The following is a 20,894-nucleotide window of genomic DNA, read 5'->3' as shown; positions in this document are numbered from 1 at the left end:
TATCAGCTCGGACACCAGAGACGGGCATGAAACGCTAAGGAGCATTTCACCTCCTGCAGCCACCAAGAAGCCTGTGTGCAAGCACAGGTCACTACCCACACACCCCCGGGAGCCTGTGCAGCCCGCCACTGCCAGGGTCCTGTGATCCAGGGACAAGTTCCCTGGGAGAATGCATGGTGCACCTCAGGCTGTTGCAATGTCATGCTGGCCTCTGCTGCCGCAGGCTCGCTCCGCATTCCAATTACAACTACTGTACCCCACACCTCCCAGCATGAGTGAGCAAGAGAGCCCTAATCAGCTGCTGCTTTAACCCCGTTCTCTCTTGGAATAGACCTTGGGGCCAAAACCAAAGCTGAACCCCAGGAGCTGTGCGAACAAAAAAGAGAAAGGGTAATTTCTCTGTGCAGCCTCAGGAGCAGCAGATTAAATTCCCACAATCAACTTGATGTACCCTGCATCTGTGGAATAGACAAATAATCATCCCCAAATTCAGGCGGCAGACTTTGGGAGCAACTGTAGGCTTGGGGTCTGCTGTCCATCACAGATTTGTTTCTCATTTTTATGTTTATCTTAGTATAATTTTTAGCACTTGTTATCATTGGTGGATTTGTCTATTGGTTTGGTTGCTCTCTTCTTTTTTAAAAAAATATTATTATTTTTATTTTAATAATTATTTTTCTTTCTTTTTTTCTCCCTTTCCTTCTGAGCCATGTGGCTGACAGGGTCTTGGTGCTCTGGCCTGACATCAGGCTGGAGCCTCTGTGATAGGAGAGCCGAGTTCAGGACATTGGTCCACCAGAGACCCCCTGGCCCCACGTAACATCAATCGGCGAGAGCTCTCCCAGAGACTCCATCTCAACACTAAGACCCAGCTCCACCCAATGGCCAGCAGGCTCCAGTGCTGGATGCCCCATGCTAATCAACTAGCAAGACAGGAACACAAACCCACCCATTAGCACAGAGGCTGCCTATAATCATACTAAGTTCACAGACACCCCAAAACACATCACCAGACATGGCCCTGCCCACCAGAAAGACAAGATCTAGCCCCACCTACCCAAACACAGGCACCAGTCCTCTCCACCAGGAAGCCTACACAAGCCACTGAACCAACCTCACCCACTAGGGGCAGACACCAAAAACAACAGGAACTACGAACCTGCAGCCTGCGAAAAGGAGACCCCAAACACGGTAAGTTAAACAAAATGAGAAGACAGAGAAATATGCAGCAGTTGAAGGAGCAAGGTAAAAACCCACCAGACCAAACAAATGAAGAGGAAGTATGCAGCCTACCTGAAAAAGAATTCTGACTAATGATAGCAAAGATGATCCAAAATCTTGGAAAAGGAATGGAGAAAATAAAAGAAATGTTTAACAAGGACCTAGAAGAACTAAAGAGCAAACAAACAATAAAAAACAACACAATAAATGAAATTAAAACTTCTCTAAAGGAATCAATAGTAGAATAACTGAGGCAGAAGAATGGATAAGTGATCTGGAAGATAAAACAGTGGAAAAAACTACAACAGAGCAGAATAAAGAAAAAAGAATGAAAAGAATTGAGGACAGTCTCAGAAACCTCTGGGACAACATTAAACACACCAGCATTCGAATTATAGGGGTCCCAGAAGAAGAAGAAAAAAAGAAAGGATCTGAGAAAATATTTGAAGAGATTATATTTGAAAACTTCCCTAACAAGGGAAAGGAAATAGTTAATCAAGTCCAGGAAGCACAGAGAGTCCCATACAGGATAAATCCAAGAATAAACATGCCAAGACACATATTAATCAAAGTATCAAAAATTAAATTCAGAGGCTTCCCTGGTGGCTGAGTGGTCAAGAATCTGCTGGCCAATGCAAAGGACACAGGTTCGAGCCCTGTGTCTATTTATAGGATATTCCATCCGAAAACCACAGAATACACTTTCTTCTCAAGTGCTCATGGAACATTTTCCAGGATAGATCATATCTCGGGTCACAAATCAAGCCTTGGTAAATTTAAGAAAACTGAAATCATATCAAGTATCTTTTCCGACCACAACACTATGAGACTAGATATCAGTTACAGGAAAAAAAAACTGTAAAAAATACGAACACATGGAGGCTGAACAATACACTACTAAATAACCAAGACATCACTGAAGAAATCAAAGAGGAAATCAAAAAAATACCTAGAAACAAATGACAATGAAAACACGACAACCCAAATCCTATGTGATGCAGCAAAAGCAGTTCTAAAAGGGAACTTTATAGCAATACAATCCTACCTCAAGAAACAAGAAAAATCTGAAATAAACAACCTAATCTTACACCTAAAGCAATTAGAGAAAGAATTTTTAAAAACCCAAAGTTAGCAAAAGGAAAGATATCATAAAGATCAGATCAGAAAGAAATGAAAAAGAAATGAAGGAAACAATAGCAAAGACCCATGAAACCAAAAGCTGGTTCTTTGAGAAGATAAACAAAATTGATAAACCATTAGCCAGACTCATCAAGAAAAAAGGTAGAAGTCTCAAATCAACAGAATTAGAAGTGAAAAAGGAGACGTAACAACTGACACTGTTGAAATATAAAGGGTCATGAGAAATCACTACAAACAACAATATGCCAATAAAATGGACAAATTCTTAGAAAAGCACAACCTTCTGAGCCTGGACCAGGAAGAAATAGAAAATACAAACAGACATATCACAGGCACTGAAATTGAAACTGTGATTAAAAATTTTACAACAAACAAAAGCCCAGGACCAGATGCTTCACAGGTGAATTCTATCAAACATTTAGAAAAGAGCTAACACTTATCCTTCTCAAACTCTTCCAAAAGATAGCAGAGGGAGGAACACTCCCAAACTCATTCTACGAGGCCACCATCACCCTGAACCAAAACCAGACAAAGATATCACAAAAAAAGAAAACTACAGGCCAATATTACTGATGAACATAGATGCAAAAATCCTCAGCAAAATACTAGCAAACAGAATCCAACAGCACATGAAAAGGATCATACACCATGATCAAGTGGGGTTTAATCCAGGAATGCAAGGATTCTTCAATACACACAAATCAATGTGATACACCATATTAACAAATTGAAGGAGAAAAACCATATGATCATCTTCATAGATGCAGAGAAAGCTTTTGACAAAATTCCACACCCATTTATGATAAAAACCCTGCAGAAAGTAGGCATAGAGGGAACTTTCCTCAACATAATAAAGGCCATATATGACAAACCCACAGCCAGCATCGTTCTCAATGGTGAAAAACTGAAACCATTTCCTCTAACATCAGGAACAAGACAAGGTTGCTCACTCTCACCACTATTATTCAACATAGTTTTGGAAGTTTTAGCCACAGCAATCAGAGAAGAAAAAGAAATAAAAGGAATCCAAATCAGAAAAGAAGGAGTAAAACTGTCACTGTTTGCAGATGACATGATACTATACATAAAGAATCCTAAAGATGCTACTAGAACACTACTAGAGCTAACCAATGAATTTGGTAAAGTAGCAGGATACAAAATTAATGCACAGAAATCTCTTGCATTCCTATACACTAATGATGAAAAATCTGAAAGAGAAATTAAGGAAACACTCCCATTTACCATTGCAACAAAAAGAATAAAAGACGTAGGAATAAGTCTACCTAAGGAGACAAAAGACCTGTATGCAGAAAACTATAAGATGCTGATGATAGAAATTAAAGATGATACAAACATATGGAGAAATATACCAAGTTCTTGGATTGGAAGAATCAACACTGTGAAAATGACTATACCTCCCAAAGCAATCTACAGATTCAATGCAATCCCTATCAAATTACCAGTGACATTTTTTACAGAACTAGAACAAAAAATTTCACAATTTGTATGGAAACACAAAAGACCCTGAATAGCCAAATCAATCTTGAGAACGAAAAACTGAGCTGAAGGAATCAGGCTCCCACACTTCAGACTGTACTACAAAGCTACAGTAATCTAGACAGTATGGTACTGGCACAAAAATAGAAATATAGATCAAGGGAACAGTATAGAAAGCCCAGAGGTAAATCCATGCACATATGGTCACCTTATCTTTGATAAAAGAGGCAAGAATATACAATGGAGAAAAAACAGCCTCTTCAATAAGTGGTGCTGGGAAAACTGGACAGCTACATGTAAAAGAATGAAATTAGAACACTTCCTAACACCATACACAAAAAATAAACTCAAAATGGATTAAAGACCTAAATGTAAGACCAGACACTGTAAAACTCTTAGAGGAAAACATAGGCAGAACACTCCATGACATAAACCACAGCAACATCCTTTTTGACTCATCTCCTAGAGAAATGGAAATAAAAACAAAAATAAATGGGACTTAATGACACTTAAAAGCTCTTGCACAGCAAAGGAAACCATAAACAACATGAAAAGACAACCATCAGAATGGGAGAAAATACTTGTAAATGCAGCAACTGACAAAGGATTAATCTCCAAAATATACAAGCAGCTCATGCAGCTCAATATCAAAAAAACAAACAACCCAGTCCAAAAATGGGTGGAAGACCTAAAGAGACATTTCTCCAAAGAAGATATACAGTTTGCCAATAAACACATGAAAGATTGCTCAACATCACTAATCATTAGGGAAATGCAAATCAAAACTACAATGAGGTATCACCTCACACTGGTTAGAATGCCCATCATCAAAAAATCTACAAACAACAAATGATGGAGAGGGTGTGGAGAAAGGGAACCCTCTTGCACTGTTAGTGGGAATGTAAATTGATACAGCCACTATGGAGAACAGTATGGCGGTTCCTTAAAAAACTAAAAATAGAACTACCATATGATCCAGCAATCCCACTACTGGGCATGTACCCTGAGAAAACCATAATTCAAAAAGAGTCATGTACCACAATGTTCATTGCAGCTCTATTTACAATAGTCGGGACATGGAAGCAACCTAAGTGTTCGTCGACAGAAAAATGTGCTGGCAGAAGATGTGGCACATATATGCGATGGAATATTACTCAGCCATAAAAAGAAACGAAATTGAACTATTTGTAGTGAGGTGGATGGACCTAGGGTCTGTCATACAGAGTGAAGTTAAGTCAGAAGGAGAAAAACAAATACCATATGCTAACACATATACATGGAATCTAAAAAAAAAAAAAAAAAAGGTTCTAAAGAACCTAGGGGCAGGACAGGAATAAAGATGCAGACGTAGAGATTGGACTTGAGGACACGGGGAGGGGGAAGGGTAAGCTGGAACGACGTGAGAGAGTGGCTAGGACTTATATATACTACCAAACGTAAAATAGATAGCTGGTGGGAAGCAGCCGCATAGCACAGGGAGATCAGCTCGGTGCTTTGTGACCACCTAGAGGGGTGGGATAGGGAGGGTGGGAGGGAGGGAGACACAAGCGGGAGGGGATATGGGGATACATGTATATGTATAGCTGATTCACTTTGTTATACAGCAGAAACTAACACACCATTGTAAATCAATTATACTCCAATAACGATGTTAAAAAAAAAAAAGGTGGTTGGTTACAAGCAACTCAGAAAAACAAAACCAACCAACCAATCCTTCACAACTGAGGGTTGAGAAGTAGCACACTACATGTTCTTAAAGTCCCAGGGCCTTGGCTGTCTGTTGACACCTGGCTAAGGTCCCTGTATTCATCCCTATGTAATCTGCTGGTCAGAACTCTGGCCTTGAGAGGGCAGCCTCAGTGGGGCCCAGAGACTGGATATCAGCTGACGGGAGTGGAGGTACCTTCCTACCCAGTTCCGGAGCCAAGCAACCGTTTCCGTGGTGGGTCAGCCACTCATACAGCCGAGCATGCAATGCAGTTTCTTCTCCAGTCACAGACTAGGGTGATGAAGGCCACTGGTGGCTGGAAGTCAGGTAACCAGGAGAGTCAGGGGTCACATGCTGTCGCTGCTACTCTGGGCCTTAGTGTCACAGGTGACAAATAGAAGCCCCTGGGGGGACCGAAGGTTTATATACTGGGGGGCTTGGGAGAACGACACATCTGTGGCTTTTCTCTTCTGAATAATGTCCGCAAACTTTAGCCTGCAGTTGTAAGTCTCTGCTACCGATGGCCGCCCAGTGCTGCAGCTGCCCGGCCCTAGAAAACCCTGCTGAATTCTGCCCTGCCCTGCTGTCTTCCCTCAGACCGGGGCTCTTCAAGAGCAGACCTGTTGGGCTTCCCTGGTGGCGCAGTGGTTGAGAATCCGCCTGCCGATGCAGGGGACGTGGGTTCGTGCCCCGGTCTGGGAAGATCCCACATGCCGCGGAACGGCTGGGCCCGTGAGCCATGGCCGCTGGGCCTGCGCGTCCGGAGCCTGTGCTCCGCAACGGGAGAGGCCACAACAGCGAGGGGCCCGCGTACCACAAAAAAAAAAAAAAAAAAAAAAAAGAGCAGACCTGTTTTTCTTCATAGTGAGGCACCCTGAGGCGGGGCTGTATCTTCCCTCAGACCGGGGCTTCCTGAGGAAGAGCTGTGTCTCCCCTCAGACTCACGGTTTCTGAAGCAGGGATCTCTCTCTCTCCCTCTTTGAGAGCAGGGCTGTGTTTCCTCAGAGTGGGGCTCCCTGAGGGTAGGGCGGTGTTTCTTTCAGTTTCTGGCTCTCTGAGGAAGGGCTGTATCTCCCCTCAGAATGGGGCTCCCTGAAGGCAAGGCTGTTTGAATCCTCAGATTTGTTTGCGCTCCCTAAGGCAGCTCTGTGCCTCCCCTCAGATTCCGGTTCCCGGAAGGATGGATGTATCCCCCCTTCCTCACTGTGGCTTCTCGAGGACAGGGCCGTCTCCCGCTGAGACCGGAGTTCCATGAGGCCAGTGGGGTGGGTTAATTTCAAAAGATGGAAATACCGTAACATAGAATGTTTGTTTGTAAACTATTTTTAAAAGGTGCTTTCCTCTGTCTCCTGGGTGTGGCCAAGAGGATATTCGAGGTGGTTCCCTCCCCATTCTATGCTCAGTTTTTTCACTAATGCCCCAAACCTGTGTGTACGCCACGCCCTTCGCTGTGAATGCCTGCCTTGGGTTCACCTGGTGAACTTACACCAGGCCTCATGACTTTCCTCAGTGTCTCTGCTAGGACAGCTGCCTGCCTTGAATTACTTTCCAGGGAAAAGCACACCCACCTGATTTTAGGATTGGATCATCAGGGCAGGTTCCTTCAGGTCTTCTGCTATCTCCAAGTGCCCTCTACAGGCCAAAGAAAATAAATCCTCCAAGGATACGGTGTTTTCCAGCCAGGAGCCCGAATGTGCAAAAAATTAAATTTATTTTTTTCTAAATTTGACTTAATCCCTATTATGATCTCCCAATCAATTCAGCTAATTCAGAATAACTTCCTACCTCCACCAACTTCTCCCCAGGAAGCACGTAAGTTCTGTGCACCGGCTCTCATTCGAGCTTGCGGTAGCCACATGTCCACTTTCTTTATCCTGTTGGAAAGCCCCCAGGGCATACCTGTCTCTGCTCCCAGGCAATGTTTGGAAGTGAGTCCCACATTTGCCTGGCGCTAGACACTTCGGGACCTCCTGCGGATCTCTCCATTGAGACCCACTTGCTGCCACTTCTACTCTCCCTGTGGTCACTGCCCTGTGATGGGGGTGAGGAGCTGGGCAGGGGTTCTAGAACATCTCCACTTTCTCAATCCCCCCAGGAAATGAGCTTTGCCTCTCCTTGGATCCTCACACTCATCTGGGGCTTCCCCCAGACCCTGGACTTGGTTCAGGGACAGGGAAGGCGAGGGCTGCCGAAGCAGCTCCCTCCTTCCTGCACCAGCTTGGTGAACCTGTTTAGGCCCTGGGAGGCATGGAGTGGGGCGTGGGGGAGGGGGAGTAAGCAGTAGAAAGAAAAACTGGCCAGGCTTTCAATCCAGATCTTTCTGTCCTATACCAAAACAGATACTCAGCCTTTTCTTTCTTCGTAACTAAAAACCAAGACTTTGACATCTTTGTTTACTGGTCCCATCAGCTGCCTCTGACAAGTTCCCTTTGGGCCATGGTGCCCTCTGGTCAAGCTCCCTGGGCAGGGGGCAGGGCTCAGATATACAGAAGGAAATTCATCATAGAACAGGAAGGGGAAAACCAAACCACCTCGAGCAACCCTCTGCCACAGTCACAAGACAGAAGAATGCATTCATTTTTATATTTACAAAACATATAGTACGAGGGTGCTTCCCACCTTTTGAGGGTTCCTTTTCTTGCACCTTCCTTTAAAAAAAATTCTTATTTGCTTTTTCAAGAAATATCTGAAGGTGACTTGCAGAAAGGCAGCAGGCCCCTTTCATTTAATCCTTTGGCTAGTCTCTCCTAGGAAATAGGACATGCTTTCACATAGCAGAGTGCAAGGACTGAACTCAGGAAATTTAATATTAATACAATATTTTAAAATATACTCCCAATATTCACATTTCTCCAATTATCCCAATCTTTTCTTTTATAGTATCTTTTCCAAATTGGGATCATGAATTGCATTCCTTGTCCGTTTGTTCTGGAACAATTCCTCTTTCTTTCATGACATTGATGTTTTTAAAGGGAACAGGTACATGGTTTTATAAAATGTCCTTCAATTTGGGTTTGTCAATTTGTCAACTTCATGATTCAGGTTCCGCATTTTTGGAACAACAGCATAGAAGTGCTGTGTCCTTCCCAGGACATCACACATGAGTGGTACCTGATACCAGTTTGTCCCATTTGGGTAACGTTCAGTTTGATAACTTGTTTAAAGTGGTGCCCGACAGGTTTCTCCACTGCAAAGGTACCTCCCCAGCACTTTGAAAATTAATAAGCATTCTATGGGAAGGTACCATGTATGTAAATATCCTGCTACCTAACGAATTCTTACCCAATAGTTTTAGCAACCACTGTTGTCTAAATGAGTTAGTTTTGCAAAATTGTGGTTTTTCTACCTCTATTGTCCCTTCTACTCAGCATTCTACTTAGAAGCATGCATTCCAGGGTCCTTTTCCCATCCCTCCTCCCCTTGGAATGCCCTCCCCACTTGGCAAATCCTGCCCATCCTGGAAACCCAGATCCAGGGTCACCTTGTCTCAAAGCCTTCCCCGCCCCAGCCGGTAGATTAACCCACCCAGGCTCTCTCTCCACTTAAGGTGGCTACAGCTACAGCTGTCTGGCCTCCCTGAGCCTGAGACAGGGAGACACGGGGGAGAGGAACCCACTCCTCCCACGGCAGGACTCTCACCCGAACTCCACCTGATCTAGCACAGTGGTTCTCAGAGCCTAGTGAGCCTCAGGACCCCTTGCCAGGCTTGGTGAAACACATACGTGGACCCTACCCCCTGGGATTCTGATGCACCGCCCCAAAACCTCACTGGCTTAACAGCAAAAGTTGGTTTCTCCTTCAGAGCATATGTCAAATGCTAGACGGCGGGGAGTCCGGTCCACACGGAGACCCAGGATAATGGTGGTTCCGCCAACTCGTGACACCATCATTTCAACATGTGGCTTCAGAGCAAGAGAGGAGCATAGAAAATTGTGCATGGACTTTTCTCTGCTCACAGCTCACTACTGGCCAGAACTAGTCCTGTGCCCTGCCCACTGCAAAGTGACTGGGAAACACGGGGATCAGATGGGCCATTTGGTGACACTGGTTTCTCTGCCGTAACCATGCTCCCCTTCTCTACTGGCACACAGCCATGCAGGCCTTCTCTCTGTTCCTCAAACACACCACGTGCTTTCCTACCTTTGCGCCTTTGCACCAGCTGCTCTCTCTGCCCAGACGCCCGTGTGCCAGATCTCAATTGGTTGGCTCAAATGCCACTTCCTTGGAGAGGCCTTTCCTGACTGCCCAAAGTAGCCACCCCATCTCTCCCTCCAGCCTATTTCAATTCTCTGTTGAAATAGGCCTTATTTAAATGCCATGTTTGGGGTCATCTCTCTCCTATTAACAGACTGTATGCACACTCCATGAGAGAAACTGATCACTTATCACCATGTTCCATAGATGTTCAAAATGTATCTCCCTCAGCTCATCAACCCTAAGGTGTATTACTATTCCCATTTTACAGGTTAAAAAATGGAGGACCCAAAGAGAAGCGGCTTGCCCAAGGTCACACCACTACCAAATGGTAGCACCTGATTGAAATCCATGCCGCCACCACCCACTACTGTTTGCTTGTGTGATTTCACTGCTCCCAAATATTAAGGTGGCAGAAAATTTTATTGTATCCTTTTGTTCTCCATATGGTGATCTTCCACTGTGCTTGGTTTTTAAGTCTCAACAAGTTCTATGGAGGGCAATTTGGCAACATCTATCTGGGAATTTATCCTACAGATATGCTCATGTATGTGGAAAATTACATATACGCAAGGTTCTTTCATTACAGTTCTGTGATAGCAAAAGTTGGGAATTAACTTAAAGGTCTATGGGGAAGCCTTTTAAAAAATGTTCCATTTTCTAAGGGAAGAAAGGTATAGTAACTTTGCAAAGCTAATGTTTTTATTATTCAGGTTAGTCTTAACTTAGATGTTGTAGGTAGCTAAAATTCAATGCTGAGCAGTGCTCATCTATTTCCCAGGGAGACTGCATTCCTTGTGTGTTGAGATGTTGCGGGGAAGAGCAAATGTGGGGCACAGAAGAGAGGAGAGGAGAGGGAGGATGAGGAGAGGAAGGGGTACAATTGCCAACAATATTTTGTTCTGAAATCTTCTAAAGTATAAATGTGTGCCCATCTGTGTATTACAATGTATAACCCAGCGCTCATTTAAAAAATACTGTTTACTAGAGTGAAAAAGCACCTAGAATATTAACTCAGTATAAACATTTGCCATATGGTGAATAAGGATTTATTTTGAGGTTAAGGAATTTGAGATCAGAAGCTTAAACATATTTTTCTATTTTCCAGCTAAATTAAGTTGAAATTTTGATGAACGCTTAATATACATATATGTATATATATAAAATGTGTATGAAATAAAGAAGGGTATACATATCTATTTATACAGCCAAAAAAAAAAAAAAAAAAAGGTCCATGGGGGTGTGTATGTATTCACAGTGGGCACATGCATGTGATGGAGTAGTATGCAGCCCTGAAAAGTGAGAAAGAGCTTCAGGTTCTGATTGGAAGGTTATCTAAGGGAATGTATTACATTAAAAGAAAGGTGGGTTACAACAGAAGTATATGACTTTCATTTAAGTTCACCTAAGAGCTGAATACCTTCAAGTCTTTCATAAAGATTGTCTCCTCAATGAAAAGAACAAAATACAAATCAGAATAGCAGTGTGGTTTCCATCATTTGAACTTATTTTATTGGTACTCATTAGCAAATAAAATTTAATTGTTGATTTTGGATGCATTACAACACACTTTTTGGTAGTGGGTGCACAATGTTGATCATTTATTAACTATACTAAATACTGCAACCTCCGAATTGTTGATTTTTACACGGGTATTTCTTTTGTGATGATGGGTGGCTCCTCTCTCTGAATACATAAAATGGTCCGTTCCATCCATGGTTTTCATATTCCTTTGTTATTCTACCTACTGCTTTAAAATACATTCAAATAAAAAGATATAAGTTCCTTGCAGTGAGTGCACACATACCACAGCGAGGAGAGTTGAAAACACAATTAACTAACACCCTCGCGTTCAGGGAATAAATAGTATGAAATCATGGGACCGAAGCTTGCTCCTGGGGACTTTCTCAAAGTATCTTCAGTGGACATAAGGTCACACTCACTCAATTGAAGGATACATCTTTTGCCAAGGGTGGCGGGAGGAGGGTAATGGGGGGTGCGTAATGACGATTTCATTTGCATATGATGTTATCCTTCCGTAAATATCTGGAACAAATGGCCACAGAGCACCGTGATGTGCAGTGCAGTCCTCAGATCAGAATAAATAAATGACCTGCTTGGATTGGAAAGCCACAGGCGCACTGTGACCGAGCTGGAGAGGACAGAAGATGTTTGTTTAAAATACAGCACACACAAATAATAAATAAAAGTTTGAAACTTAGTCAGTGACAGTGATGGCACCAGACTCCCTGTTTGTTCATGGTTCTTCTCACAATGTCTCTACCTTTTCCTAAGGAAAAAAAGTGGCACAAGGACACAAAGGGCTTTTGGGGACCACTCTGGTCTGAAACAAGAGGGCAAAACGTGTTTTGAGGGCATCGAACGACTGCAGAGGAAGACCACAGACGTGAAAGCATGCTCACCAGTCTAGGGTCCAGAACAAGGACCAGAACAAGAGGACCGCCAAAGCCTCATTTCTCTGTGAACCAGTTTGGCGTCACCTTTGGCCATGGTTCTTCTCTTTTACTTTTACTGTTGACAAATTTCATCCACCACCTTTCCCCAACCCGCTTTCCTTATGATCCTATTGTTAAAATCGCCTTGGGTCTGGTCTTAATTTAGTTGTGACACTGAGTCCCAGAAATAAGCTGCTATCTCATTAGCGGCTTGGTGTGTCTGAAACTTGTATTTTGGTGTCACAGAACCACAGACAGAACATTCACTGTGACTTCCCATCTAGTACCATTACTTCCCTGCATATATTAAAAAAAAAAAACAACGCAGAAAAATAAAGCAAATCACACAGAACACACAGGGGCTGCCAAATGGTGCAGCAGGAGTGTAAATACATTCTCTTTCAGGTCAAACGTCTGGCCCGACAGTGGATTACAAAACATGGAGGGATGAATTCAGGTTGAAGGCATGAGAAGAAAAAGTCACAGCTCAAGAAAAGAAGCGACCGTCCATTGGGGCCGAGCAGTGAAGGTCTTGAAGAAGCCGGGACCCAAGAAAGAAAGAACAGCTCTCCCATCGTGAAAGCTACAGCAGCTGCACGTGGCAGCGGACGGAGGCCCCTTACGCGCTTACAGGGAGGGTGAGGCGAGGTGCCCAGTGACACCAGGCGGCACAGCCACTGTGCTACGTGACAGCTCAGGATGTGTGGCTCCGGCAGCCAGCCACAAATTCACTGGTTTCCTATCCATGGGATAAGAACACACATGGGGTTTTCAGTGCTTCTCAAAGGAAAGAAGGAGGAAAGACACCGGGCTGCCCCTGCCCCCGGCCAGCAAGGGCCAAGTCCTCAAGAGAGCGATGTCGGTGCTGGGGTGCTTCCCGTGGGATTCGAAGGAAGGGCAGGGCAGATACAGGTCTCCAGGTCCTATGTACACATTTTACAGAGTCTCCACTCTGCCCCCATTAGGCACGAGGTTGATTTGTCTAGCTCAGGAGGGGATGGACAGAGACCAGAGGGAGCGTGCGCAGTGAAGGGGGAGGAGAGGGAGGCGGGCGAAAGACTGGTTTCCTCCAGGGGAAGGGCCTTCTCCCAGCCTCACCGTAAGCTAGTTTGTTTGGGGAGTTTAGCACCCATCAAGATGCCCGAGGTGAGCGTCACGGGGGCTTTCATCTGCATGCTGGACCCCACCATGGTGGGGAAGCTGCGGTTCCGTCGGATGCCACTGTTGAGCTGGAGCCCGCCGATGGCACTGGTGACAGTGGGGCATCCAAGGGGCAGGCCCTCGGGTACCAGGCCTCCGGGGACAAGGGCCTGCGTGGGGCCCGGGGGCCCGCAGAGGAGAGGTCCCTGGTCCTCAGTCAAGGTGGGGACGTGGGCTCGCCCCGAGTTCACCACTTTGGCCACACCAAACCTCCTGACTTTGTCCACGAGGTTAAGGTTGGAGACAGACACGTCGGTCTGGCTCTCGCTGCTCCGGACCGCCTTCTTCTCCCTCACCTCCCTCAGGATGGAGCTGGCTGGCTTGGAAGCCAGGAAGTTGTCGTAGGGAGGGCTCGTGCACTTGAACTCGAAGGAGGGCGGGGAAGACGTGGGCGACTGCATAGGCGAGTTGGGTGGGGTAGAGGGGATCACGGCCATCCTGGGGGTGTAGGAGTGCAGGAGAGAGCCCCGGCCAGCCCTGTCCCAGCTCTGGGGGTCGTACACAGCCGCGGAAATGCCCCGCTCCTTCAGCAGCCACACCAGCCCCAGGGATGTGCTCATGGTGGTCGTGGACTCACGGACGTTAGTGAAGGATTCGGCCAGGCTCAGTCTCCGCGGAGTGCACGGCGTGGCCACCGGCGTGGACTTCAAGTGGCTGGTGCTGCCACAGGCTGGAGTCGGCGCCGAGTTAAGGCTGATAAGGAAAGATAACAGGTCATTGATCAGAAAATGCCCACGAGCGCCAAGGAAGCAGTCCGCGGCCAGTCGCCTGCAGGGGTGCAGTGCAGGCCTAGGACATGCTAAGGGGACTCTCCCAGCCCGGGCTCCCCGGGTGTCTCTTTCCATGTCTGCTCTTCCCTCTCACCACAGGGGCCACGGATTCCCCAAAGTGGGGACGTGGTTTAAGTTAACGGGAAGCTGCAGGTGATTTCCCTCTCTCAGCCCTAGAGGGTGGGTACAACTGTCCCCTTTGCAGGTGAGGGAACTGAGGCTCAGGTTAGGTGACTTACTCAACGTCACACTCAGCTACTCGGTGGAAGACCCTGGATTCAAATACAAGTCTGAGTGACCCCAGAGATAGGGGAGGAAGGCCTTCAGCAGAGAGGCTTGCTGTCCCTACCAAATTTACTCAGATTCCTGCCTTCCTTCCCAGTAGCCGCTTCCCTGAGGCAAGACGTTAACCAGGACTACGGGATATGAGAGTTTATCCTGGGAGTGGCCAAAGCAGGTGGGACGTCTCGGTGGAGGACCCTTGGGTGATGGGGCGACTGAGGCTGAAGGTGCCTATCAAGTCAGCAGCAGACCCGGGCCTCGTGACTCCACCACTGTGTTCTTTCCTCTGCACCTGCTGTCCTTTAGTCCTTCTGTCGTGGGTGCCCAAGTCCACCTTGATGAGTGGAGTTATTGGGACGGAGGGAGCCACGTCACGTATTATCAGATCTTCATCTATGGAACCACCTAGAAAAAGGCCCACTGGGTGTGTGAAACCTGGTTACTAAAGGAAAAGTGGAGAGATTCCTTCGTCTACTCATGTCGTGCTGACTGAGGACCCACTATGTTCCAAAAGCTGGCATCCAGCAGTGAGGGCGTGAGGGCAGAAGGTATAACAGAGGGACAGCAGTGGAGAATGCACTGCTGTTTGCCTGAAAACCAGGAGAGACCCATTTTTAACAACTGCTTCAGGGATGGAGTGAGGCCACCCAGGCAAGGAGGCCCCAACTGAGCGGCACAGAAAACACATCCCTCCTGACAGTCTCATGAGACCTGCCCCGGCACCTGCCCAAGGATGCAGCAGGGGCTGCAGGTGCCCCTGGGAACAGGCAGCTGGGTGGTCCCCGGGAGCCGGGGGATAGAGCCCTCTCTCCCCAGCCTGACAGGGGACAGGCCACATACCTTGGACAAAGCACCAACTTAGGGAAAGGGGAGGAAGGGGACGGGCTCTGGAGCAGGTCCTTGGAATGAGTGGAGCAGGACCCCATCCTGCAGGAGGGACAGGTCAAAGGCAAGTACAAGCTGAGGCATCACCTGTCCGCACACTCAGGTGACCTCACCACTGGCCAGTCTGCACAGGGCGAGGAAACCAGAACAGGCCTGTCTCACACAACCTCAGGACTGGGGATGCTGGTGGATCGGGAGCACTCAGAGGAACATGGGATTAGAAACCACAGCAGATTCCTAAGGTTAAAAGGTGGATTCTTGGGCTTCCCTGGTGGCGCAGTGGTTGAGAGTCCGCCTGCCGATGCAGGGGACATGGGTTCGCGCCCCGGTCCGGAAGGATCCCACGTGCCACGGAGCGGCTGGGCCCGTGAGCCGTGGCCGCTGAGCCTGCGCATCCGGAGCCTGTGCTCTGCAACGGGAGAGGCCACAACAGTGAGAGGCTCGCATACAGCCAAAAAAAAAAAGGTGGATTCTTCAAAAGGCACAGGTGGAATTCTACAAAATTGATCTACAAGCAATAGAGGGCCCCAAAAAAATCTGGACTTAAAATCTTGTTCACAGAGCCATTCCTAGGGAGATTCTCTATTCTGTTTCAAGCTGCCATTCTTTCAAACTCAGGACAAAAGCCTTTTCTTACTACTGACTTCTCAGGCTTTTTCATCCCTGACGAGGCCAGAAGGACTCAGAGAAAAGGGCAGGGGTGTGGTGTTGAGTCCTATGGCTACAGTCAGAAGAACACAAGGATGCCAGCCTCTCCCAGGGGGAAGCTCTGTCCAGTGGTTTTAAACACGATATCTTCAAACATAAAGCTGAGGGATAGGGAAGCCGGGTTCTCCAGAGGCAGGAAGGGAGACGGAGAGACAAGCTAAAATTTAGAGGTCCCCTTCCGGTGAGAACCTCGGTTAGACCTGTATTAGTGCTATAGAACTCGGAGTGACTGGGGCATTTAGACAGGTTAGGGGTATCCGTTGTCAAGGCCGAGTTAGCCAGGCACAATCAGAGACACGTCCACGCCTACGTCGCGGGTTAGTGGCGGCCACGCGTGCACACACAGCTCCTTCATGGGGCCCTGCCAGGCAGGCCCAGCTGGTGGTGTTCTCACCCCCTGCCTCGCCCGTGGGCTCACTCTCTGCCCTACATCTGCTCTCAGCTCAACGGGGCCTGGGGCTGCTTCGTCGTCCTCCTCACATGACCTGCGGAGAATTATTCATCGTTGAAGGTGCTCCTTGGGGCAGCTGCTCCCTCCGAGCTGGCCCTGCCCGCCTCTCTCCCGTGAGTTACCTTCCACTCACCCTGCCACCTCGTACCACAGAGAAAACAGCTGATGGGGTCACGCCACCACGTTGCGGGAGACCATTTTCCCTTTCACTGGAAGCTCGGGGAGGCCTAAAATCCAGCCAAGCAGACACCCCCCGGCCCCCACCAGGCCATACAAGTCCTCTCGTCCTACGGTACCAACTCTTATCACTTCTTGGAGGTGCCCAAGAGAAATGGACCACGCTGGGCATGTGGTGCCATTCAAGTTTTATCATTTCGGTCATTACAGGGTGGCTGTGATACATGGTCCCTGGGGCCATTGCCAGAGGCATAAGTGCTACCACAGGGCTCAGTAACTCCATTCTGTGAAAGAACATGTTCTACTGACAAACTTTGGGGCAGAAAGCCAACAGACTTGGACTTAGGGGCTGTGGTAGTGCCCTAAACTTCAGCTGGTTGAGAAGGGACGTAAGAATCTTCCACGGCCAATAAAAGAGAAACTAAAAGTGGGTCCAGGGCTTCCCTGGTGGCGCAGTGGTTGCGAGTCCGCCTGCCGATGCAGGGGACACGGGTTCGTGCCCCGGTCCGGGAAGGTCCCACATGCCGCGGAGCGGCTGGGCCCGTGAGCCGTGGCCGCTGAGCCTGCGCGTCTGGAGCCTGTGCTCCGCAACGGGAGAGGCCACGGCGGTGAGGGGCCCGCGTACCGCAAAGAGTAAATAAATAAATAAATAAATAAATAAATAAATAAATAAATGAAAGTGGGTCCAGGTCTCTCTATCTGTGCTGGATCTGAATCAATAGGGGCCTTGATTCAAAAAAAAGAAAGAAAGGAAAAAAGATGGGACTCAGAACAGGTGACTGCAGTGCTTGGGAGATGATTCCACTGGCTAAAGGTAGATTTGAATGAGCCTCTCTACTTTGGCTTTCCTCAACGTTAAGTCTCACAGGGAGTGTCTCAACCTCACCCCACCCTGCACCCCCCACGGCCGGGTCCCTTACCTTGGCGTGACCCGCGTGAGCTCGTCTGAAGGATGCAGGATGCGACAGGTGGTGAAGGTGAAGGTGGAGTTTGTCTGTGACATGCACTTCCCAGGGTGGTGGGCTAAATCAGGGGGAGGGGGAAGGGAGGAACAAAATATAGTCCTTGCATCCAAGTACACCCATGAGAAAAGTCAAAATCCCGCATGGCCCTGGACAGATGCAAGAAGCAATGGGCTACCTTGTGAACTGGATCTGGGTGAGGAAGGTGAAACAAATGTTCTGGATCGAAGGTGGTCCCTCAAAAATAACCACACTTTTGAGCACCGGTGTGCAGAGCATCGAATTCCAGCTTCCAACCCAGTCCAGACAGGGTTTCCCATCAGCGTTCTTTGGCCAGTAGTGGATCCAGTTTGAAGGGCTAATGGGCCCTTGGGGGTAAATTTGGGTTCCCTCCTCAGAGGTCCAAATCGGCTTCCTTCTTTTGTCGCTTTACTTTTCTTTTTATTGGCAAATAGGTGCCAAACTCTGCCAAGGGGAGGGGAGGGGTGCAGGGCAGGAAGAGGCACTTGCACCTGGGAACTGGGCAAGGCTCACGGGCTCCCTTTTCTGTTTACACAAAAAGGGGCTTGAGGAAGCTGGCTCCACTACTGTCTAACTGTGGTCGACAGGGAGGGAGATGGGGCCTCAGCTGCCTCAGCAACAACATGGCAGGAGTCCCAGGGCCTGGGTTCTCTGTGGGGCTGAAGCTCCAGGACTTGGGGTGGGCTGATACACAGCGGTGCAAGCAGCACCAGCCCCCCTGGGCTGCTTTCTTGCCATCTCTAGGATGTCTGGTTTCTGATGAAAATGAGACAGAACAAGTTGTCCTCAACTTATTTCCTCTGAAAGCTCCAAAGAGTTGTTAAGGCAGCTGAAGAGTACGATCTGGAGCAAAGTAAATCACAGAAGCGTTAGGACCATGCATCAGAAAGCTGGCAGGTGATAAGCAGGAATAGAGTCTACAAGAGACATCATGATGGTAGAGGTCATCCTCATTCATAACTCAAATGTAAAAAAAGAAAAGAAAAAAAAACAGGAAAAATGATGCTGCTCCCAATAGCATGCAAGGTGAGGTCTGGGTCATCCCCCCTCCCCACCCACTCCACCCCTGCAGCCTCTCAGCCCCCAGAGACCTCCCGGGAGACAACGGATTAGGATATTGGAGGCCATGAGCACGCTGAAGATTCTAAAGGCTGGAACTAGAATCTTCTAGCTCTTTATGGCAAGTTTTCTCTTGGATTTGACAAAAAGGAAAAGGAAAACAAACCAGAAGAGATTGGTGCCCCAAACCTACAGATCCACACACGGGTGATTGTATCTTAAAAAAAGAAAAGAAAAGAAAAAACTAGAACCCAGATGAAACAAACAAACAAAATATGGGAGACACGCAAATTGGAGGCAGCCAGGACAAAGCCAAAGCACAAAAATGGTGGCGGTAACTCAGGAGCTATGCAAGATTGGTTTCTCCTGATTATTGTGGTCCAATCCATGTCTTTGTGTCAAGGAAGGCTCCCGTGGCCCCTGGCATGGCAGCCAGCACCATGGCCACAAGAGCAAACTCTCAGCCACAGGGAGCTCCAGGCAAAGCAGGAGGGGGAGGGAAAACACATAAAAATAGCCTTTATGCATCTTTGTTTCTCAACCAAAAAAGTAATGGTTTAAGAACTCAGATAACTGAGAAATTACTGCAAGCAAAACAAAAATGGAAGAAGCTATGAAGAAAAGGCAACCAACCAATCACGATTCTCTGATTGCAATAAGGTCTAGAAACAAAAGCAACAAAAAACCTGAGAAAAGCATCCCAAATAACAGGAGTGAGGGGTTATGTGGGAGGGAGGAAAGAAAAGTACAGTAAGTAGAAGTAATTAAGACAGAACAGTTGAAAGAGAGAGAACATTTTTTTTAAAAAATCGAACAAAAGCAAGGCTTGATTTAAACTTAGAAGTGTACCCCCATTTAAATACATGGCCAGAATATCAAATCAAAAAGTCACACATGTTCACTTTCTCCACCCCATTACATATCGGATCTTCAATCACAACAGCTCGTGTGAGATGGACATTTTAGAGAGACAGCTGCATCAGCAGAAACAAAACCCATCTTACTGCAAATGGGTTTTGGGAATAGGAAAAGGCTGCTAAAATTCAGAGGTCATCATTCCCCAGAAGCGATGGACAGCTTTAGAAGACCAAGTAAAATCAACAACAAGGATCAAAAGTGCCAAAGCCAGAGGTTCGGCCCCTCCGTGATACCACTGGGACGCCTGGACCGGCCAGCTCTCCGAGTCACCACTGCCCACCGGGCCGCTGCAGCATCTCCCTTCCTTGGGACACAACACAAGAGACAGTGAGTCACCCGAGGCTCTTTGAGCTGCTGGGGGCTGATTCCTACAGTTCTGTGAAAAGGAGAGAGCAAATTCCCAAAGCAAGAGGCACTGACAGAGTCTTCTAGGCAGGAAACAAGGCAGTCACCGCTGCACCCCAAAGCCCTGCCTTAGGTGCTAGGGGTTAACCTCATGCTGCTCCCTTGGGGCCTCCAAGGACAGGGTTTTTGGATTTAATGTTCTGACTTCCTACTTAAATCCTCATTCGTTTTCTCGGTCTGACGGGAGGACTGCAGTGTTGTGAGCCAAAAGTATTAACACTGACAAGTACTTTCATCAAGTATTTTATTTAGGAATGAACTTGCATTCCCCCCCCCCTCAAAAGACCCTAACCTTTATTATTTTTATTTGTTCCTCTCCCCGCGGGTTCTGAAACTGGTAGGAAATCCTCATCTGTCAAAAAGAACCTTTAAACTTAATTAATCCTTGATGATTCAAGATCGTCTACGTTGGTGAACTACATACAGGTAGCAACCATTCAGATTCTGTGTTCTTTAAAATGGGCCACCTGCAAGCACACACCCTTCAGCCAAGGTGGGGTCTCAGAGGGCTGTATAAGGGGAACAGCCCCCCTGCTCCCTTGCACTCTGACCGACAAAGGTGTGCTTTCCGCCCAGAGCAGGTGCTCTTGGTAAATGGTTCTGACTGGCTGTGCTCCTCTGGGGGAACATGGTGCCTGGTGCTGACTGGAAAATTGGGTGCTTGGGATCTTGCTGCCACAGCCAGTCATAAAGGAGCCCTGGCCCAGCCCTGAGTCTCCAGTGAGTTGGGGCTTCCTTCTTGGACGCCCTGAAGACCACGCTGGGATTATCTGCAAGTGTGCTATGCAGACCAGGGTGACTGCTGCTTGGTGGAAGGCTCGGGGCTCCAGGGAAGATGGG

General features: G+C 47.4%; 1 protein-coding gene across 11 annotated transcripts in view; it reads right to left on the bottom strand.

The window, feature by feature from the left end:
- Positions 1–11,246: 11,246 nt before the first annotated feature.
- TRAK1 (trafficking kinesin protein 1) overlaps positions 11,247–20,894 on the bottom strand; it is a 157,268-nt gene continuing 147,620 nt past the window's right edge. For 9 of the 11 annotated variants that reach the window (XM_067005597.1, XM_067005602.1, XM_067005596.1 and 6 more), the window contains 2 exons: positions 17,610–17,712; positions 11,247–14,109 (listed from right to left, as the gene is read on the bottom strand). In XM_067005597.1, the coding sequence (XP_066861698.1) occupies positions 13,311–14,109; positions 17,610–17,712 (902 nt within the window). In that variant the 3' untranslated portion in view covers positions 11,247–13,310. Of the gene's footprint in view, positions 14,110–15,555; positions 15,763–16,455; positions 16,547–17,609; positions 17,713–20,894 lie in introns of those variants that run through there. The other 2 variants (XM_067005604.1, XM_067005603.1) reach the window with 1 other exon arrangement.

This window comes from Kogia breviceps, chromosome 10 (assembly GCF_026419965.1).
Source record: "Kogia breviceps isolate mKogBre1 chromosome 10, mKogBre1 haplotype 1, whole genome shotgun sequence".
Classification (NCBI taxonomy): Eukaryota; Metazoa; Chordata; class Mammalia; order Artiodactyla; family Physeteridae; genus Kogia; species Kogia breviceps.
This window is presented reverse-complemented; position numbering and strand designations above follow the sequence as displayed.